This window comes from Atractosteus spatula, chromosome 1 (assembly GCF_055471065.1).
Source record: "Atractosteus spatula isolate fAtrSpa1 chromosome 1, fAtrSpa1.hap1, whole genome shotgun sequence".
NCBI lineage: Eukaryota > Metazoa > Chordata > Actinopteri > Semionotiformes > Lepisosteidae > Atractosteus > Atractosteus spatula.
The window spans coordinates 53303032-53322421 of NC_142706.1; the positions used below are offsets into that span (position 1 = coordinate 53303032).

The following is a 19390-nucleotide window of genomic DNA, read 5'->3' on the forward strand; positions in this document are numbered from 1 at the left end:
GCAGCGACAAGTCCGACCAAGATCTCTTCCATATCTCCGTCAGCGGAGAAGCTAGAAGAATAAATCTCCATTCTCTGAGAGAGCTAGCGAAGGACATAGAGAGATTTGACCCCGCAGTGTCAGAGAATAATATCGAGAGTTATATTCAAGACCTCAGGTATAACCTGCAGTACCTGCCAAACGCCACAGAACAGGAGAAAGTGTTTCTGGTCAGGAAAACTACCAGCAGAGCTGTACATGAGTGGATGGCTAGGCAGATGAAAGAAGTCTGTAATGACTTTGAACAGCTTTGTCATGCACTTATCGAAGAATACAGTGCGTTTATTGACCCGACTGCCGCGATAGCCGCCGCTCTTAACATTAAGCACGAGAGAGCAGAGTCCCCTCGCGAATATTACGAGAGACTTAGACGAACTTATTTTGCAGGGCGAAATGATGAGGGTTGCGAAGAGAACATACATTTCAAGGGTTTATTCATTGCGAATCTCCACCCATCAGTCAGAAAGATGATCTTAATGCATACAGATGCACAGACCATGAAAATGACTGATATTAAGAGATTCGTGCAGAAAGCCTGGGAGTATGATGTCCAAAGTCGCTCTGAGCAAAAAGCTGCTAAAGCGACTGTGTTCGCCGTCAGAGCCAGCAGGGTTAATTCCCTCCTGCTCGAAGGAGCACAGGCTCCTGAGCTGGCTAAGCCCCGTTCCAAAGCATGCACACAGGACCGCACCCAGCGTCCTAAGTGCCATGAGAACACCGGGGGAGGGAAAGGGCTAGAAAAGGCTGAACAAAAGGATTCAGTAGCCGCCCGCCTGGCCAGGCTTGAACAAGCTTTATTAGGACAGGGACAACCGCTCCCCAAGGCTGCCGGAAGCGTGAATGAGCTGATACTCTCCACTGGAGGAGGCGGAGACCCGCCCCCTCCCACTCCCTCAGTCTATCTGATTGAGCGGAAGGGTTCCTGCCTGGATGAGGTCGGCCACTCCCAAGCGAGTGCTGACTCCACCCCTAACGTCACAGAGCAGGCAGTAAAACACAGAGGAAAAGCAGGAAGCTTTTACCTCAAGGCTGCCATGGGAGATGTCTTACCCAGTGAGACACTGATTGACACTGAGGTTGAAAGGTGTTTGATGTCACACGGCAAGCTCAAACGGGTTGAAAAAGAAAAGGGCATGCGACTCAGAGTGGAACCTTTGGTGGATCACCAGAAAGGCAAAGTGTGGAAACAGGTCAAGGCTCCTAAGCCTTCTGTACAGAAGGAAAGGGGGGCCAAGAGGCAGACTGTGCTCACACAGTGCCCACCGAACACAGAAGCCTATGTGAAGATTCCTTCTGTTCCCTCTGGACAAGAAATAAAAATATTTTCTTGTTCCCCGGAAATACAGGGAAGTCGTGTCCCGGCTGAGGTCACAACAGCCTCCCTGCCACAGGAGCGGTGCTCCAAGCAGCCGCCTGATCCACCAGGTAAAGCACACCCCTTTTACATCCCTAAAGAGGAGCAGATCTCCCCACCTGGCGATGAAAAGGAGCTTTCCCTGTGCACCCTGGCACCCAAGAGGGGTCAGGACCACCACCCCGCAGTGGTGGAAGGGATCCAGATGGCAGGAGAGCAGGTTGGTGATGTAGCCCTCACCCTTAGCCGTGAGGGGTCCTCTATTAGTGAGGATCTGCTTGAGCAGCTGTCACAGGGCCACCACCAGGTGCCCCTGGTGCAACATTCACAGGTTAGACAGGAGGTCCAGCTGGACGCTGAGACTACTGCGCTGTGGACACACCTGATCCCAGATGCCGATTCCCTCTGCTGTGACCCAGGGAACCTGCAGTCAGGTAACATTATTTCTCACAACTACCAGGTAGTGAGTGAGACTGACCTGATTGTTCCTGCCTCAACGGCAGGGTTTCCAACACACCCAGTCCCCCAGAAGGGACAGGGAATGAAAGCCGAGCCGGTTTTCTCACAGCCACCAGCTCAGTCTGTCAGTCTGAGTCTGACCAACAGTGGTTCAGCCAGACTGGAGCTGGATGGTCAAGCCACCCGCCTGCCAGTGCAGGACATCGCAAAGAGGGGTGTCAGAATCCCCGCCTGCACTGACATGGGCCTGGTGGGTGATAGCGAGTTCGAAGACAGTGAACTAGCTATCTCAGTGCTGGGGCAGCTCCCTGAACCCCTAGCGAGGGAAGGGGGGAGCGAGCAGGTGTCCTACACCTACCCCCAGCAAACGATTGTAAACATGCCGATAGAGGGATTCCTCAATCAGGAAGTGTGCACGGTGGACCGGAACAGTGAGAATGGGGTAACAATCTCAGATCACTCAGGTGCTCCAGATGACCACTCAGCCGAGGGTCAGGCATGCTCCACCGCTGCACCACCCCCTGCAGGGTTCCTAGAGCACAGGCATGAACAAATCGAAAAAGCAGATGCCCTGGAAATGGAGGAGCAGCATCAGCCGCTGCGTCAGATCTCCCCAGATTTCCAGGATGTTGGTGCCCAGGATGCCACATGGCATACTGAGAAAGACACCATGTACAAGCTGTGCCAGCTTAGAAAGGCAACAGTCACTCAGAAGGAGATGACTGGGATCAGCCACCCTAAAAGACTTTTGGGAGGACTGATTGCTGCCACCACTGTTGTGCATTTGCTCTTTTTGGTAGGTTTGTTTGTTACTGGCACTCTCACCCTGACTGCCCCAAGAAGGCAGGTGTCAGAGATGCCAGAGGGTAGTGACAGACTGTATCGACAGCAGCAAAAGTTGGAAAGCTTAGGGAAAACCCTACAGGCAACTTCCTATGCAACAGGGTTAAACCTTATTCCCCAAACAGTGGACATGATTGTTGGTGTTATACAGTGGGTTTATGCTTGTGTGCAACAGGCCAGAATGTTGACACAAGACCTGTTAAGGGAGTTTAGTGCCACTGTAGCCAGTCTAACCACGGCACAAATCCCAACCCACTTGATTCCACTCTTCTCAGTAGAGGAGTATGTGACATTAACCCCATCGCTCATAGCTCACCCAGAAGGCAATCCAAGATTGAATTCGGTTCCAAATCTTGAGATGGGTATGGCTACCAAAGCTATCCGTTGGCTGTGTCTAAACGATTCACCAATGAAGGGTGTAAAGCTACTAACGAGTAGAGGGAGGTTAATGAACCCCATGAAGAGCAGGTGGGAAGTAAATGGCTGGTCAGCACACCACATTTAACTGTCACCATGACTTGTGACAGGCATGATGCAGCTACCTAATAAAACAGTTCCTTTAAGTTCCTGAGGAGGCCATAGTACAGCATGGTAACATAACACTGTACGGTCTGGAACCAGACAACATAAGACCAAACTTGAGGTCGTGGATGCCTTCAGGTGCCACACTATTGAATTGGATAGAAATCCAAGAAACAGTAAGCCCTGAAGAGGTACAGGTAGTTAGTTTGCTTTAATGGAACAAACCTCCAAACCACCCTAGCAGATACCAAACACAGGTGTTGTGGTTTATTGGGGGGCTGGGAACAGGAACTGGTGTTATTGTAACACTGCTGCCGGGTAGCTGGATCATGACTGACAGTGTACTCTGAATGATGTACTCTCACATCAAGATGTACTCTGGGTAGCATGAATGAGTCAAAGGTAGCATGTCAAAAGAAAGGAAGTGACTTCTTCCCAAATATCTACTACAGAGGTATCAGATATTGACAGTGAGCTTCCTGATGTGTAATTCCTAGACTTAGATAATGTCTCCTACCGTGTTTATACATACTCCAGATGTTATTCATCCTGTTTGTATCCAATGCTGGTTCTGGTATGAATTCTCGAGGAGTAATGTGGACATTTAAGATTAATGTTCTAATGGCAAGGGACATCACTTAACTCTGTTTTGTTTTGAAGGCAACAATGCCTCGGGACCTCGTGACCTTCAAAAAGGGGGGATATGTAGCGGCGAGGCTTAATAATAAGGGAGAATTAAGTGTTTCCGAGCTTCCCAAATGAGGCCCCATTTCTCTGTTCATAGGGCTGAGTAACCCACGTGGGACTCTGATGCCCATGGAACTTTCAGCCAATCAACGAGCTGAAGTTCCTCCAGGTAAAAACAGGCAACACAGGCCTGGAGATTCAGATTCGGGAGATTCAGTAAGATTCTGGAGAGGATTCTGTGGACTGTTCTAAAGGGAATTCAAAGGAGAATTCCAGGGCAGGACGGCCCAGGAGCAGAAGGCTCCCAAGGGCAGGACATTCTCGCAGCGCGCCTCCTGACCATCCCGAGACTCAGCCCGGACAACCACGAAACGGCCAGTGTGTCCGAGTGCCAGAACTTTCCTTTGTTCTAAGAGTCTAGAGTGGAGGTTGCCAGAGAGTAACCAGCAGCAGGCCTCGTGAACAGGTCAGAACTGTGGACAGCTGAATCACTATTCAGAACTAGCTCTTCATCAGGAACGAACCGGTCCTCTTCCTGACTTGCTGGGATCCACAGTCATCTTTTCTCCTGTGCACAAACTTTGCTAGTTAAAGCCAACACTAACTAGCCGGTCAGTGAGCATCAGCAGCGCACCGTCGCAAGCCGCACAGCACAGCCTGGCATGGAGCCAGAGAGCGCGGATTGGATAGCAACAGCCTGCAACTGTTTCTTTGTGCCCGCAGGAGATCTGAATCCCCAGAAATTGGATGAGTATTCAACTTCACTGCATTACAGCTCGAGAATTCAATTGTTATCCCAACCAGTTGATATCAATTTAATTCCTAAGAGTTATGTACTTGTTTTGAGTATCTAATGTAGAAGTTATAACCAAGTTCATTTATGAAACGGTCTAAATGAATGATATACTGAACGTATGTCCTCTTGATATGTGTAACTCTTCGTAACTGATTGAATATATACCTTTTGTATTCTGATAACCCTCACGATAAGATCTGTTAGGTTTACATGCATATTCTATGTATTAATAAATGTATCCTCGTGTATCAGTACCTGTGTGTGTGCGCTGTTTGAGTTATGTCGCATGGTTGGATTCTAAAGCCATCAAAAGAATCAACTTTGTGATTTACTGCTACAATTGATAATTGTCTCAGTAAATGCCCAAACCCTACAGAACTGGTGCCTTCAGAGAGCCACTATGATTACATATTTGGCATCCCCGAACGGCTATGAAACACTACAAAGTATTCTAAAGCATTATTTGCTTTATGAATCATATTGGCAAATATTTAAAGTCTGTTCAGCTGTCAACATCCATAATGGAGTTGATCTGCTCTGTGCATGAGTATCTTTCTATGAATGAATCTGTCCACCTTATCCTTGGGCAAAGTACCCTTGCTGCACACCACATAAAAATGCAAATACGGCATCAACTGAATATACAGTATCAATTTTAATATTGATTGGTATTCTACAAATATTTAAAGCATCACAATTATCAGCATAAAAATTCTATTGATAAGAGTTTTCAGAATGGCATTAAAAATGTACATAAACCGGTTGGCAGCAGTGATTGTAAAGAAATGGATTCAATCAAAGGATATATTACTTACAAGGGGTTTACAAAAATGAGTGTTGTATCCACTTATCTATTAAAAAAAAGGTATTTTGGACACATACAGCGAAAGGTATCATGTGGTAATTTTTAAACAGTTTTTAGTTTGTCCTTGAAGAAAATCCTACTAAGTGTTCATGTTCTTGTATAACACAATCAAACTCCTGACCAAACATACAGTTCCTTTACTTTGAGATCTCTTGATGAAAACGAATCTATTTGTTATCTACATTATGATTTGCTGCCCACTTCATTAAAATGAAAAGATTATGACACACAACATTTTGAATTTCATTTGCAATCAATCCCTGGTATTTTTGGAAATTTTAATTGACAATATTTAAAATATTTGATTTATTGATGGAAATTTGCCGATGTACTTATAGCCTGCTTGCCAATTGTACAGTTGATGAAATACATACATCTACTAATCATTTCTTAAATTGCCAAAGTACCTGCCAATGCAATGAAAAGGAGTCATTTTACATTTGGCATGTAGGTGTATACAATATAGACCCATGGCTTCAGTCTATGTACAGTATCTAAGATTGTCTATCCATAAAAAACTGAGGTCTTCTCCCCCCAAAATACATGAGATTATTAGTTTATTAAAGTGTCTATGTAGAAAATGTTAATTAGGAGACCATTACAATGTTATATCGATCCATCCACTTTCTAACAGCTTTATCTAATACAGGGTCACAGAGGAGCCAAAACATGCCACTGCAGGTGTAGCGGAGCTAGTTCGGATACAGTGACGTAGCAGGGACCTCAGTTGCCAGGGCTGTGGGAGGTCTCCTTTAGGTCATGTGGCTGACCCGGGTTCGCCCCAGGTGTTTCGGGACGAAACGGATGGTGGAGGGCATGAGCCCGCGCAGAACCGCCATGGTCACATGGCAGGGTAAACCCTTGACAGCACTCCAATCTATCACAGGCTATAAACACCAACACAAGGGTACTGTGGTTTCTGTCAGTACTTCTCCAGTATTTTGGCAAAATTTAAACTGGCTATATTCCATGCAAACAGAAGATTGCAAAGATTTCTTATCCATTTTATTTTATTCAGTGTAGCTATTCAAAGCTTTCATAAAAGTCCTGGTTTCAACATCGCTTGGATTCAAGGGCAAGGTGAGATTCTGACACCTTCAGGTACTTAAATAATTACTAGCTTGATCTGCTATCATTTTAGTCCATTTTCAGCTGTATTGTATTACTGATTATGTTGTATATTGTCTTTCTATGCAGATGACCAGAGACTCACAAAACACCAATAAAAGGAAATAAGTCAGTTATATATTTTTCTCATTATAATTATTTATACTATACAACAACACATGCTTATCACAGTTACACGGAGTCTCAAATGCATTTTTTAGATATCAACATTTTCAAATTGTGGGCACCTTTTTTACACACATAGACAGAGGAACTTACCTAAACAAATTGTGGGCAAATTATCATCTGGGTGAAGTTTTTCTGCAAGCTGAACAGGTCTTTTATATAAATTGCTGAAAAAATGGAAATGCAAACTGATAATGTACATTTTGTAAATTTTCTTGTTTTAATTTAAACTGTTTATCTGCACTACAGTGCTGTGCAAAAACCTTACACATCTTAAACACAATCAACTTAAAATATTTTCTAAGCAACAATGATTTAAAGTCCCACTAATTATTCAACTATTATAACAAATTTGGCCTGTTATTAATACATCTTATTTTGGGTGTGAAGAAACCAATTCAATATAGCAATCATCAATTCATCTTAATCAAGATCTTCACACACTTAAACCCAGCTGTTTAAGGCAAACTGAAGACCAGCAGACAATATAATATGTTATACAAGATAAACCATTCCATTTACCATTTAGATCTAAATTAAATGAGTGGGAGGTGGTCATCATTAACAATTTGTTCTACTCTACAAATTCATATAGTTAAAAGGTGTACATCACAATAGAGATTAATATCATCTTGAAACAAAATGGTTAAAATTTAAGTTAAGGTAATTGTTTTATCAGCGAAGATGATCACAGAACCATGGGTATTTATAAGTAGGAAAAAAACAAATGAGTAGAGCAATGTGAAGTGACTTTTGCAGAGCGGTACAGTATGTATTATGAAGTAATTAAATAACACAGAATGCTAGAGGTCATTCATTTTAAGAAGTAAAGCCACACACACAAGTACTTGGGAAGTCCTTGGCCCAGGATCATAGCAAGTAGTGTTTTAGAAGCCATTTCAGAAATATTTTAATTAAATTCTTTACATTTATTACCTGGTTTGACTTTTGCCCTTTTCCATTTTCAGACTCACATTCTTAACCATCAGCAAAATATCATTTACATGAACACTTCCTACAAAAATAAAAATAATTAGTAAATCAAAATGCAAAATTAAAAAAAACCAAGTTATAAAAAATTTCACCATGAATTAAACATCACATTTTATGATCTACCTTACTTTTGTGTGTTGAATAAGATATTAGAAATCAGTGTAATTGACAACGTGCTTAAAGATGGTAAAGTATGAGAACAGATTTTTAAACAAAATGCCACCAATACAAATACTTTTTTTTTTACCAAAGTGTAAAAGGAATTCACTCTCCTATGGCAAACCATAATTTCATTTATTATTACACTTCTACACAGTGATAACATTATACTACATATATGAACATATTGTATATGCCCACAGGCTATGAACCTACAGAATAATTTTAGCTCTGGCACAGCCAAACTCATTTCATGGTGGGATATAAACTGTTACTGGAACAGCTGGTAACTGCCTTAATGGATCTACAGGATGGGTCTAACTGAAAATCATGGCAGAAGGGATGAAAATGGTTAGCAACATGATTTAGTCATCCTGGAGGAATGTAGTGTTTAGTGTAGTGAGGGAAGGCTGGGCAGAACCTATGATCTTGTAAATAAAACCGACATCACTTTGTGAAAAGTCTTTAAACCTCACTCCCAATACTTGTTCAGCAGTACTGTGCCATGTTAACACACCTTCAACCTTTTCATCTGGTTATGGAAAGTGATTTGGTGTTGTGCTTTCTTCACAATGGTATTTACATTGCCATCTCCCATGTAATGATTGTTCTGACAAACTTGGGGAATCTTGACACAATGACAATTTGATTGAAGGTCAAATCAAGGTGCTCCGTTTCTCATTGGCAATGATAACTTTGATTTGTCCACAGTGAGCTCCACTTAATCCAAACACCAGTTTGTTAATGTCCCCTCCATACATACTGTAACACTCGCATTCACTGGCACTTTTGATTAGTCCCACAAAGTGTCATTAACATCTTAACTGTCTGAGTAGAAACACAGGAATTTGTATGCAGAGATTAAAAAAAAAGTGGAGAGTACAGTAGACACCCTTGAGGGACACCAGTGTTCAGAACAATTGTTTTCAGTCATTTTGTTCCCGGCTTCTCTTCTTCCTTGTTAGCAACCGTTATGCCAAAATGCAGGGCTCAAGCTGGTGATATCCCTGTGCTGTTGTAGGAAGTCCTTATAAAAATGTTACAAAAAACGCAAATCCTTATACTCAAAAACCGATGGGCAGGTGAAAGTTAAAAAAACCAGGCTGGGACAGTTCAATCGAGACAAATCCAAATCGTAAAGGCAGAAACTAGCGAGAGTCCAGGAAGCAACACTGAGATCAAAACCGAAAGACTGGTGCACACAAGGAAGCTCCAAAGAAAATCCAAATTAATGAGCGACAGTAAGGGAAAAGAGGAGGGTTAAAGTAGTAACGGGAGTGAAGGGTGATAGGAAGATTAGTCACGGCGTGAGCATCTAAGTGGGTGTGCGTTGGAATGTTGAAGGCGTTTGTTAGAGCGTGATTGTGTGAGTGCATGCGGAATGTGTGACATTCCTTTTCTCTCTGTGTTCTTAATGTGTTCTTATATTGTGTGTTTCTGTACTGCTCATTGATGATCATTGACCCACAATCTACCTTGGTACACCAAGGTACAGTAAATGTTACAATTGTTGCTGAAGGGACCCCCCCCCAGACCTCAGCAAACATCCTCTCTGCTTTGAAGCTAGAAGTGTTTATTCTTCCAAGTGTCACAAACTTTATCTAAAATCTAAGATACTTCGCAGTTACCTAAAGCTGTAACAATATACTGTATATATTGCACTGTGGCTTTATTAAATATAAATTCATATAAAATTAGACTGATATTGTTTGTTAATATCTGTTCAACCCAGTACATGCATTTAACTATTGTAGGTCTCCACCCTCTAGAATAAAGCTCCAATGAAATCATCTCCTCCATTAGATACCATCTCTGAATGTTCCCAAACTGCTGAAATAATTACAAATCTTTTCCAGCAGAAGACATGGTACTGTAGATTTGCAAAATATTTTTTTTTTCAGTTTTATTTTTATTTACTTCAGCTTCTATTTGGAGATTGATCCAGTTTAGATTTCCTCTGCTTTTTCAAAAAGTTACTAAAGTCCTCCAGTTATTGCTTGAGTCTGAAGTTAAGCAATTATTGTCTCAATTATTGGCTATTATGAAGACAGACGATTACAGTAAATTTAATGATAATATCCTACCTTTTGGTTGACTGGGCAAAGACTGCAGACTTTGAGGTGTGTGACTTGTGTCGTTGTTCTCACAGACAGCCATAGGCATTTCAGATCTCTGTTGTAGTTGAACACTGCGAGTTTCTGTAGAATTGTATAATTCTTCTATAGATATCTTACTCATAAAAGAATGGTCATCAGATATATGATTCCTTGTTTTTCTCCTCAGTGTTGGAGCACTTTTGATTAGTTTTGGTGATGCATTATTAGAGATCCTTATATGCTCCACAGATACTGGTCCACAAAAATCCTGTTAAAAACAAATCTGAATAGACATCTGTTTTGCAAAAGCCAAACAGAGAAAATTAATTCAATGCAAAATGAAAGCATAGCTCCCTTCTCTACAGGTATTTTCTTCTTTCAAGTGTTCATAGATAACGAGAATAAGGATACATGACATACAACATTTTAAATAATTAAAAGTGATTTTAACATTGCACATTTTAATAACCCTCTTGCATTAAATGTTCTTCCCAAATTCCTGTTTTCAGGCGAATTTGTCAGGGATGCCCACTTTAACTTTTATTGATCATCTTGTAACCTCTACCTTAGACTGGTTGTCAATCTCCTACTTCAACCCCTACTGCCAAAAATAATACACATTATTACATTGCATACCATATTATGGAGGTTGCAAATTATTATATGTAGAGAATATCTCTCTTCGTTTCCCTGATTTGCTATTTTTGATGATTTTGGTACTTTAAGAGGGGTTGATATTAATTGGTCCAAGTTTGCATTACTGCTGTTAAAGTCTGCAGTAGAGGAAACCTTTCCTTCCTCCTGAAATCTACTCTGCTTTACATGCCAGAACAGTAAAAAGCTTTCAGAACCTTTTAAATAGGTAGATTTTTACTAAAATTGACTGATTTTCTCAGTTGTCTTCATGGTTATGTCTCCATAATACTAAATGGATGTGCTTGGCTTGATAGTCCCACAGTTCCATTTCTCTTCCCCCTTAGACTATTTTATAGCAGCATATATTAAAAGCATAAGAGCCCTCACTGAAAGATTGAGCAGAAGCCTGGCTTCTTGCGGATCTCACCATGTAAACTCTATACTGGGGTATCTATAACATTATAGATTATGTTTCAGACCCATAATTACTCAATTAAGATTTGCTGTTTACTAGAAAGACTTGTAAAAAAACCCAAAGAGATGGCATATCTATTCTATTTCCGATAATCACATTTTTTACAGACAATTTTACTTTATCTTTTAAGTATTGCAGCAACAATTCACCCTACATAGGAATATTCCCCGTTAACACTTGGCTCTGTTTCTGGATGATGACGCTATGCTGGATCTTTCAAAGTGGAATGAAAAGATCTGGCAGCTACTGTATGATTGCAGTTACATTTTTTTGGCATTGTGTTTGGAGCCCCACATTCACTCTACTGGCATTATTGGATCCTGGCCTGCCTTGATACTATTTATATGGAACTTTCTACTGCTGAGGATGGTGAAAGTTTGGAGTTCTGTTGCTAATGCATACAGAGGGGTGTGCTAAGGGGTTTCGTTGTAGCTGTTTGGCTGCATTTGTGGAATCCCATGTATAGTATTTAGGAACTTTAAAAGGAGCTTCAATGAGGGGGAATGGGTAAGTGGTTGGTTTGTATGTAGTAAGAGAAATATTTTGTTCATTTTCATGTTGTAGCTCTATTTTGTTTGAAACATCAATAAATTATAAAGAATTGATCACAAGTAAAACCCACGTCTATACTTTTACAACAATAGCTATGGCTGAACATTTATGTGAATTATGTGATTTATTTATTGTACTGTATATGCATGTACTGTATAAGGAAGAACAGTGTTCTAAAATGATTATAACAATATACATTATTATATTTATTTTAAATAACAATACAGTAACATAAAAATGGGACATTTTTTTCCTGAATATAAATAGTCTACATTTTACAAAGGACCAAACTAAACATTTAACCAACATATACATATAATAACATAATTTTATTGTATGAAATAATTAATGTACTGAATCACTTTTAACTGCACAAATTACAAAATTATTATTTGTGAAATAAGAAATATTTTTATAGCAGGTGCACTGGTATTTTATTGAACAGATGTGACATAGATAAACTCATTATCTGATTAATATTTGTCATCAACAGAGGGTCTACAATGAAAGCCACTGTTGGAAGCCATTCAAGCTGTACATCTGAGATGCATGTTTTGTACTAGGTTGCAGATGCTGTCTTGTGGGATTAAATCCCATTCCTCTCATTAAGTGTGGTAAATAATGAACCTTGTCTTTAGTTGTTTTTAATCCCTCTGGATGATAGCCGAGTGTAGGGGAAATCTGCCACATTAACCCCCGATTTTACCGTCCAGACTGAAGTTGTTGTTCACCTGTACTGGTGGCATCCAGACTGAAGTTGTTGTTCACCTGTACTGGTGGCGTCCAGACTGAAGTTGCTGTTTAAACCAGATTTTGACTTTACATCAGTCTGCAACTGCACACCTATTTAACAATGAAGTTCCATGCTATAGAAAGACAGTGAAAACAACCTTGACACGGTCGATTCTTTTTGACCTGGCCTGTTCCTTATCCGTCTTCCTACTTGTTACTTTTGTGAGAGCCTCCCCTGCTCTGAGTTACCCTATCCATCTGTGTCTAAGACCCCCTACTTCTAGACATTTCACTAACCTGGTAGCCATTAACGTTCCACTACTATGAGTGTCTCGCCACGAAACCGAGCATTTCCTGAAGCTCCCTGTGTAAACAGATGCCTCACTTCAAACCATCTTTCTTTGCTCTAAGAGCCCTTCTCTTTTTCTAAAGTAGGCTCCCTGTAGCATTTTTCAGTTTCCTGCGGGACTGTTGTTGTAACCGGCCCCTTCCCAGTTTTAGATGTTTTGCTTGGCCTTGTACCATGAGATGCAGCCTCTCAATGTCTCCCTGACATTGAAAATCTTATCCACTTTCCCTTACTTACATATCTGCTGATGAGGATTCAGTCATCCGGTATCTCACTGCGAGATCCAGTCTCTCACTGTGCCAGTGAGGTCTAGCTCCCCATGAGCTGACTTCAGGAGCCTTCCCAAAGACTCTGTTACTCACTGCCCAAACCAACCAGTGAGGGACCGACTTCCCTGAGTCGACCTATATTGCTTACTTACTGAACCTTTATATGGGATACAGGCTTCACCCAGGTGAGACCAGTTCTCTAGTAATCTAATGTGTTTTTTCCACTGCAGTGCCTTCTGGTGATGAAAACTCACCTCAATTGACACTCCATATCCAGTTGCCATCTTACAATGCCACATGTCATCACAAGCTAATTCTAAGAGTATTGAATGGGACTCAAGTCTGGTGATGAGGCTGTACAACAGCACAACTGTTACATTCTTAAGACTATTGTGAGGACTGTTGTGAGGTTGTGTGCATTGGTCTGCAGGAATATTGGATGAATCCACAAGAAGGATAACAAGTGCAATCAAGTTGCCATCAATCACTTGTTGTGACTTGGTGTTTCACATACAGCAGGAGTACAAAATGTTCACAAAGTTGGAACATAATGATGTGCCAGTCTTTGTGACGTATTGTTATTTGTGGCTGATCACTGATGGACTGTTTGGTTGTATTGTCTTGCTAGTTTAGAAATTGCTGGTTATGAATACACCAGTTTTTAAGGATGATGAGCTGACTTAGTCCAGCCAACATTGTACGAATAGTACAATAGTGCGAATAGACTTTGGTTTGATAAGTGAGATATGTATGCAGAGGGCATAAGACAAACTGGCCACGTGTATGACCTACTTGGATTCTCATGTGGTTCTGCCATATGTTGTAAATTCATAAAACACTACTTGCTTGTACAGAGAACTTTTTTACATAGATAATCTGTGTCTTTATGTTTGGTAGACAGAGAGAATAAAAACATTCTTGTATGCTGATGGATTGTGCTATTTTTAAAATAAACTGTTGCTTTCACACAAAATTGCCTTGATTGCCTAGGGATACAGCAACCCCCCAGAACCACGAGTTGCGATGTACTGTAATGGCAACACCCTTCATGTGTGCACACACACATTTAGGTTACAGGCACATTTAGCAATATTATTTGCTTATACACAGTCTTGTTTATACATTTTTTGTCCATGATAACTTACTTATTGCCTTGAAATTTTAATTGCGGCTTCACTAGTTTCATGTTTTGAAATCAACATTTATATTAGTTAACATTTTCACAAATATTTACCTGAATTTCACATACAGTAAAAGTGTGAAATCACTGAGGCGGTTTGGGTTATTTTAAAAAGTTTTACACCCACATGTGTAAAATCTATTCATATTCTCATGAGAAAAATGACTGTCAAAATGTACACCACATGGAAATAAAAAACCATGTTAAGGATAGAAAGCTCAGTGGAAGAAAGGTAATTTGTGGAAAGCCCAAAGGGAATTTTAATTATTAGACCCACTGCTCTTCCTAATTTGTATACAGTATATGATCTAAAGAAGGTCTTAATAATCCTTGGGATTTTCAAATAAGCAGCAAAGACAAATGAAAATTAATTTGACTCTACAGTAAGTAGATCTGCAAGGTTGAACAATATTACACGTATATTCTTGTGCTTCAAACAACAACACAGTTTTGCAACACATCATTTTAAAATTAAACAGTGATGGCCCCAGCACAGGAACCGTAGAAACTCCCAGAGTAAGTGTGTTAAAATCAGAATTTGCTCCTTGTAGCCAATAGAAAGTTAATGAAAGGACAGGACATACCTTTGAACCCTAGATAAAGAAGAGTTCCCTGAGCAAGGGAGCCAGTCTGACTAACAAGCCAAAATGCAAAGTGTCAAAAATACACACAAAAAACTATTCAGGCAGTTGGAGGGAGATGGGAAAGATGGCAATAGGTGTTTAACTGGTGCTGATAAGTGAGCTGTCCCAGTGGAATCAATATAAAAAAAAATTGTTGTTAAGGCAACTGGAAACAAAGCTTCCATGTTGAACACTAAATTATCAACTTTAAATATCTCAGTTACAGTAATTTTCAATATTATGGGACAAAGGATAGATGAGACAGATGCATTCACAGTACGTACTAGAGGATTACAGGACCACTGTTGAGACTAAACTGAAAGCTCTTGAAGTTACCATTCCAACAACAGTTGAACATATACAGTATGGTTGCCATTAGCACATTAGAATATTTAGCCTATTAGGTGGAAAAGAAAGCCTTAATCATGTTCATTTACTGTATTTGAAAAGAATTATCCCTGGGTACGAAAACAGTGCCCCAGCATACACTACCACTGTGCCTCCAATAATGGAGATTGCCAGACATGTGTGCAGACAGGACTATAGTAGATATTGAAAGCCACTGGGCTGATAGAAATTAAGCAATTGGAAAAAAAGTGGTTCTTTTAGGATTTTTCTGTGGGCTTATAACGAAATTCTAATGAAAAAGCAGGACCCTTTATAAGGCCAATCACAAAGCCAGTTCCTGATTACTTACTGTATACTGTACATGCATCTGGATAACAGTTTTGGAGACTAATTTTTCTCACAGAACACCCTCTTGTATGTGCTAATAATAATAAAAAAAGTACCATCACATACAGTGTCTTATGTTCTTGTTTGTTTTCCATTTTACTTCCTGTTTATTTTTGTATTGTGTATTTATTGGCCTGATCTATTGCTATACCAATGTTACAAAGGTGTATATAGAGAAATATTTCATGCAGTTGTGAGCATGAAATTGGAGAAATGGAGTGTACTTAAGAGGTGGGAGAAGGTTTTCACTGCCTCTTAACTAATTCAGGTTTATCTCTTCTACTTTCATCTGGGGACCATGCAGGCTCATCCTCAACATTTATTTTTATTGGCTGCTAGACTGGGACCAGTTCCTTGCATTACCTTTATAAGCCCTTTTTTCTTGTCCAACGAATGTAGTAAGAATGACAAACTCATTCAAGAGTAGCTTTTTTATTTATGCCTGTTTTATTTTTGATAATACCAGTTTTGATTTTTCTTTCATAACCTTTGTCCTCTAATTTCTGCATCCCTGTCAGTGTTATATCTTTTTGATTTACTATCAATTATTATGCTACTCTAATTATGCTCACTGCAAATTCTGTCATTTACAAAAATGAATATTAGAAGCTAAGGTGACCGATGTGAACTATTAATTTAGTCCAATGCAGTAATAATGGAGTGGGCTATGTAGAAATACTTGAATCTAATATTAGAATATACACTTGCAAAACCAAAGGAGTGAACAACCCTATTAACAGGGAAATACTGAACAGTTTAAAAAGGGGATTCATTAAGCATGCCTTATGAGGACTCATTTGAACTTGAATTTGGAATAATCATTCCACATACTTTTCATTGCATTCATCTAAAAAACAAGTTGTGTGTGTTAATACCAATACATATAAAATTACCCTTAACTATACAACCAACATATCCTGGTAAGGAAGCCAGAGCAATTATTGTTACTACTGTAATTGACTGTTTAATTAATTACTCTAATTAGTATATTTTTCTTTACTAATGGTGAAGAATGCATTTCCGGACCAAATGATCAGGATAATAATAGCTTGTTTATAGACACATTTAGCCATATACAGTAGTTGATATTGTTTATTCACATATCATTTTAGGGAATGATTTTAAATACTTATTGAATACAAGAATGTTTTTCTGGTGTTCCACATGCTCCAGTTTTCTCCCATAGTCCAAAGTAATTCTGGTAAATTAACTGGCTTCCTGGAAAAGTGGCCCTGGTGTGAGTGTGTGTTTGTGTCTGTGTGTGCCCTGAGATACCCTACCAGACCAAGGTGCATCCTGTCTTGCTTACCGGTATAGACTACAGCTCCCTCACAACCCTGTATTGGATAAAGTGGTGATAAAATGGATGGATTAATACCAGTATAAACTAATCACCATTACCAGACTTCCCACTCTCAAAAAAGGGAAGCTTGATCTTGCTTTTTTAGCTATTTGGAGATTCTTGAGCCCTGCTCCAAAATATTACTGTTTTAACCTCATGTAGCTTATAGATTACATTTCTGTATCCTGTCACCCTGTATTTTCAGTTAAGCTATTTTCTGTTGTCTGACTATGCCCCTTTAACTAAGAAAATCACCCCTCATTTATCCCAAAAAACACACCATTTCATGAAATCCAATGACAAGAAGAATTAAAGTACACCTGTTAGAGCAAATAGATATTTATTGACAGTTTCCAATGACTTATAATTTATAATTATATATTTCAGTATAATGATATATTAGTACCTTATCCGAGAATTGTCGGGGGCCTTACATCAGAAGTATGATTATATCACATGTGTACAGCTTGAATAGATTACTTAAAATTATAAACAGCCTGGCCATAACCTGATCACTCATAAGTCTGAAAAAGAGACTGCTTTCTAATCAAAGATTGTGTGAATTAACAACACACACATTAGATTATTGGTGGCCTCCATTTCTATGAGAAAGATTTAAAAATAAAGATGGTATATAACGTCTTCAATTTGAAAAATCATTGGGACTTGAGTTTTGGTTATATTCCGTCTGTTAATAAAAGGCATGATTAGCAGTCTTCTACTTAAAACTCTAAAATTTGCATTTGGTAGGGTTAGGCTTCCTGAAATGATAACGATGACAAATATCTCTCTGATTTTGATAAAAAGTAAAGACTAATAGCTGGGTGGAGCTACTGTATGTGGATCCTGCAGGCCCATATCTCATTAATGTGGACACTAAAATGTCATCTATTTACTTTGTAACTAGATTGTGGTAACACAAAGAAGATATTTCATATGATAATTTGTAAGGAATTCCAAAATGCTTTCATTTAAAAAAATATTAGAAGGAATGGGAATGTAGTTGATACCCTGAAAAGGTCTGAAATTTGGGTTAATTTTATTAAGTGAACAACTGTTATGTATATGGTGACTGAAAAAGCAATTCAGACAAAGCAAAACAGTAAAATTAAAAAACTAATAAATGAATAGATGTCAGCATTCCCAGAACATGGTTGGATAGGCTGCCCGATATTAAATGCTATGTATGGGGTGTACAGGTTAGATGTTTTAGATTGAGTTCATACAAATTCTGATACACCAATGGTGAAGCTGATATTTGTAAGCCATTTTAATATGCAAATGACAGTAAAGAAGCAACTACTGACTTATACAGTTATTAGTGTGTGATATACAGTGATGAGAGTTTTTACCTGTTCCCACCTATCTTGACTATACTGGTGGAAATCAGCTTATGAAAAACTTGGAAACTTGGAAAACTAGCAAATTTATTCCAGGGAAGTAGTGTACTGTACACTGAAATTATTTCAACAAATGTGTGCACTTCAATGTGATACTTACAAATTGTATGTAAACACCTACAAATGAGAAATTATATTAGCATAAATAATATTTGGCCCCAACATACTTATTAACTCATATCATATTTTAAAAAATTAGGTTTCTTTATAAAACCTAAAAATTCTTAAAATATCCATATCAAAGCTCTATAGAATGTTCTAAACAAATGGGGAAGATCCTTTGAAGTCCCTTCATAAGATTTTAATTAGAGCCATAAACTCTGCAATTAATAAGAAAAAGTGGGATACTATTATAATGCTGATCTAAAAAAGTTCAGCTGATAAATGTTAAGAGATATGTGTTTCAAACTGGCCCACAGGGTGTATACCTTTCAGCACATACAGTACATGATGTAGAATTAAAGTGGGTGCTCTCCTGCTGTTTCTATAGGAGTTCTCTAATGTACAAACATTTCAGGAAGTGGTCTGTGAGAAAATTATTTTTGTATCTAATAACAAATCTGTTACACTAGGCTAGGTGTCTGTCACCATCATCCGCAACACTTAAATCGTTAATATTTCTGTGCATTTTATTTCTTTCATGATGGTCACTAATCTAAACACTTTCACACATCTATTTTTACAATTTTAATTAGAGTTTCAATTTTGATTTCACACTAAAATGTATATTGTAAATGCATGTACTGTACAGTAAAGTGTAGTGCTTTTCAGTACTAATTTCATTTGTCTCTTTCAGGTCAAATCAGAGGGATTGACAGATTGAATTACATGCCATATGGCACAATGCTGTTACTACTACAACCTGACTCTCTCACTCACATGCTTCTCTTGAAAAATATATTTTAAAATTCATTTAAGTCATTACTCCTCATAAATTACTCCCAGTTTATCTCATGTGACACACCTGGCTTATTATTAACTATGAATTAAT

The 19390-nt window shown here is 39.0% G+C and overlaps 1 protein-coding gene across 1 annotated transcript in view; it reads right to left on the bottom strand.

The window, feature by feature from the left end:
* Nucleotides 1-19390, bottom strand: part of LOC148841269 (uncharacterized) — a 92069-nt gene that overhangs the window by 62594 nt on the left and 10085 nt on the right. The window contains exons 5-7 of the mRNA XM_088924352.1: nucleotides 10095-10374; nucleotides 7795-7873; nucleotides 6952-7025 (exon numbers count right to left, since the gene is read on the bottom strand). Coding sequence (XP_088780478.1) covers nucleotides 6952-7025; nucleotides 7795-7873; nucleotides 10095-10374 — 433 coding nt within the window. The remainder of the gene's footprint in view (nucleotides 1-6951; nucleotides 7026-7794; nucleotides 7874-10094; nucleotides 10375-19390) is intronic.